Below are 3663 nucleotides of genomic sequence, written 5' to 3' on the forward strand. Positions count from 1 at the left end.
CCTCATCCCAGGTGTACCTAATCTTTTTGCTTCATTATGATTTGTACTTATAATTCATTCTAAGCTTCTTTCAAATAAAGTAACATGATCAATACACATGGTAATGATCAATTACAACTACCACATACATCTCCTATTTACAATTACAGCAAAGTCTTTTCTTTCAATTATTTCTATCATCAAAAGCCTGTACTTGAACTCACAAACCTTTCTAATTTTGTACTCCGTATGTTTACATGGGCGCCCGGGCATTCTAGTTATTCCAAATGGTGTTAGCCACGTAATTTGTTTCTCGCATAGACTGAATTAATGCTCGTGATATTTGACCAGTAGAATTCAAATAGAACTCCGTATTTTATGTGGTCACTTAAATTGGACAATGATAAAGAAAGAAAGGGGGTGAAAAATAAATCATGTACACAAACCTAGCTTTTATCATGGAATTTTATGACAAATAAATTGTCATTAGATTGGATTGAGTAGTACTGTAGATTGGATTAAGAATCAACTTAGTGTACAGAAAACATTCACATAATTGTACACCTATGATTATCAAATGTGATTATTTGTGACCACATTAGAAAATTCTCTTGTAAAATAGGAGATCAAATCATCAACTACCCCAAAATGGAACTTCAAAGTGAAGCACACCAAATTATCCCAAAACGTAACAATTGTCACAACCACATTTTACAGCTTCCTTTGATTCACCATGCCCATGTAAACAAACTTTGCATAAAAATCCACAAACTGTTGAATCACAAGCATTAGCATGAACAAGAGGACAACTTCTTCATCTCACTGATCTCGAGATCAGACCCCGCTATGACATTGATTTTCGAGCCTTGTAATGTAACTGATCCATTGCCATTCATTTGGTTACCTCTAGGAGAATCACAGTCTAAGGCCTTCTTTGAGGCCATATTGCTATATATCTCCTCAAGTACTCTAAAGAATGCACTCTCCACATTGTCACCACTTAATGCTGATGCCTCTGAGAAAAATAAGCCCTGATCTTGTGCAAATTCCACTGCATCTTCTGTAGGGACCGCCCGTTTATCTTCTAGATCCGCCTTGTTTCCGATTAGCATGATCACGATCGAGCTATCCGCGTGGGCCCTGAGCTCGTCTACCCACCTTACTACATGATCAAATGTTTGCCTCTTTGTTATGTCGTACACTACTACTGCCCCTAGTGCTCCTCTGTAGTATGCACTTGTTACTGCTCTGTACCTTCAAGTTTTTAACAAATACTGTAAATATCAGCTTCATATGCATCATAAATTTGTAATTTTTTTCCCTTTCCAATGGAGTTAATCTTCTACGTGTACAAACTATTTGATGGTCCCGAACCATCTAAGAATTTCTTATAGTACAAAACATACATGAAACATACATTGGGCATGTAATAATGAACTTGCAAATAAATCTAATACAGAGTACAGTATAAAATTGAATTTTAGGAATGTGGCTTAAACGAGGTCCATCCATATATGAATGGTGTGAGATTACATGTAAACAACTGTCTAATATACAAATTGTCTCATTAAAGAATGACATCGGATCAGGAAGCTGATCTGCTAGTCTAGTTTGCTACTGTAATTAATCACATATTCGACAAAATTATGGCCGTTAAAAACATCTTATTAAAATTTGTATTTGCAATTAATACATTATCAAATATGGATCAATGTTTCACCTTATTTAAACAAGCTTAAACAGTCTTTACTGACTACTGTATTACAGTGTACAGTATCATGCTATACAGTTTGATGTGTGGCATACTGGCATTGGATGCTTTTTTTTTTAAAATAAAAAAACAAAACAAAACATGAGTACAGTTTAGCTAAATATCTAGAAGATCAGAATCATGTTTGAAGCATATTGTTAAAAAAAATACTCATCAACAATCAACACGCATTTCACATTGTCAGGTTTAAAAGTCAAAATGTTGCAATTAAAAGAACCCGAAAGTAATTTATTCAATTGATAACTAGTTTTAGGCGTAAATATGGTCTAGTTTTTCTTCCATGTCGACCATGTGTGTGAAAATTCCGGTTTTTGGAGGCAAGGGTTTAGATAAAGAAGAAATACTACGTAACTACAAGATGTGACTCAAACACTTGTCTAGTATGCTACTGCCAAGTGCCAAAATGCAGGGATAAGATTTATTTCATTGGCTTATTAAATCAGTTATTTATACATTTATTGCATACGTCTATTTATGTAACAAGTTAGACAACTAACAGTAGGCGACTTAGCCTAACTAACTCATATTTTAATCCTAAAACCATAAATAGATAAAACTAAGTAGAACCACGCACTTAATTAAACATCAACTACCTCTAGAGCACGCCTATAATAATTTCATTGTTGACCATAGGAACTTATCCACTAAATTAGAAAGTCGGTTTAATTTGTTATCCCGTGTTTTTGTCAATCAAACAACTATGTGGTTTTCTTCATTGAAAACGCGTAAATCAAACAACTACTTGGAAACATAAGCAAATATAGCAGCAAGATTGAATTGAAGAGAAAGAATTGAAGGTTACCTTTCTTGGCCAGCAGTATCCCAGATCTGGGCTTTGATGACTTTGGATTTAATAGTAGTAGTTCTGGTTTGAAATTCAACACCAATAGTAGACTTTGAATCAAAAGAAAATTCATTCTTTGAAAATCTAGCAAGTAACTGAGATTTTCCAACTGCTGAATCTCCAATCACAACTACTTTATACACATAATCTATTCTCATCTCCTTCACCCCATCTTCATACCCATTCATCTCTCTATTCATCTTTCTTTAACCAAAAAAAAATAAAATTAAGAATCACCTTCTTATATACTTTATCTTATGCAATAATAAGAAGATGAACATGTGTGTTTTTTATGCAAGTATGTAAGTAACAAGAATATACTATATAGTTGAAAAATGAATATATAAGTACATATTTAGTGGGAGCAAGTATAAAGATTAAGAGGACCCATCAAAATATATTTGTTGAGAGCAGAAAAACAACAAAATTTAAAGAAGATTGAGAAAAAGCTTGAAAAAAAGGAAGAGAAGAGGAAAAGCAAGTGTTGAGTCATGTCCCACTATTGTAGTAGTATCAATTATGGTATTTAATGTTGAACCATAATAGTAAATGTTGTTTTTGGTTTGTCAACTATCTGTCATTAGCCTATTACCCCGTATTATTGTTACCTGCATCAGCTTATTCAACTTTAATAATAATAATAATTCTGTTTTTAATTTAATTATAGTAGTATATGCTTTTGGGACATGTATTTTTGGATTTGGGCCCACTAGAGTTGTTTGTACTATACAGAGTATGTATTTACCAAAGTTTATTTTGTGGCTTGATTTGTGCCTATATATCTGGAGTTTTGTACTTAAGCCCTAGAGGAACTTGCCCTTTTGGTTTTCACTTTTGAAGTAGGTTTATATAATTGTGAGTTTGTGACCATTAGAATACAAATATGTGATGTTTCCGGAAATGTCATATGAATTGAAAGAGCATGTGCTTTATATGGAATGAATTTGATCTATTTGTATAATTTTTTATTTAGTACAGAGTAAAATAAATTTATAAATTAGAATCTTTAAAGTATGGTTAAACTTTTGGGATCTAAGGCAAGAATCGTTTTATTGAGTGAGTTAAGTTT

The 3663-nt window shown here is 32.8% G+C and overlaps 1 protein-coding gene across 1 annotated transcript; it reads right to left on the reverse strand.

The window, feature by feature from the left end:
- Positions 1-400: 400 nt before the first annotated feature.
- Positions 401-3202, reverse strand: LOC110714211 (ras-related protein RABA3-like). The gene is made up of 2 exons (XM_021892700.1): positions 2553-3202; positions 401-1233 (listed from the first exon to the last, which is right to left on the reverse strand). Exons 1-2 carry the CDS (start codon positions 2792-2794, stop codon positions 768-770), a joined length of 708 nt encoding a protein of 235 aa, XP_021748392.1. The 5' UTR covers positions 2795-3202; the 3' UTR covers positions 401-767.
- Between the last annotated feature and the right edge of the window lie 461 nt (positions 3203-3663).

The sequence above is a fragment of the Chenopodium quinoa genome, unplaced genomic scaffold (genome assembly GCF_001683475.1).
Source record: "Chenopodium quinoa cultivar QQ74 unplaced genomic scaffold, ASM168347v1, whole genome shotgun sequence".
Classification (NCBI taxonomy): Eukaryota; Viridiplantae; Streptophyta; class Magnoliopsida; order Caryophyllales; family Amaranthaceae; genus Chenopodium; species Chenopodium quinoa.

What these genes read in the sequence shown, in the direction of transcription:
- LOC110714211 (XM_021892700.1), bottom strand. Translation starts at nt 2,794, where the DNA reads ATGAATAGAGAGATGAATGGGTATGAAGATGGGGTGAAGGAGATGAGA. An exon ending in GATACTGCTGGCCAAGAAAG is followed by an intron (nt 1,234 to 2,552) that starts GTAACCTTCAAT and finishes AAAAACTTGAAG; the next exon opens with GTACAGAGCAGTAACAAGTG.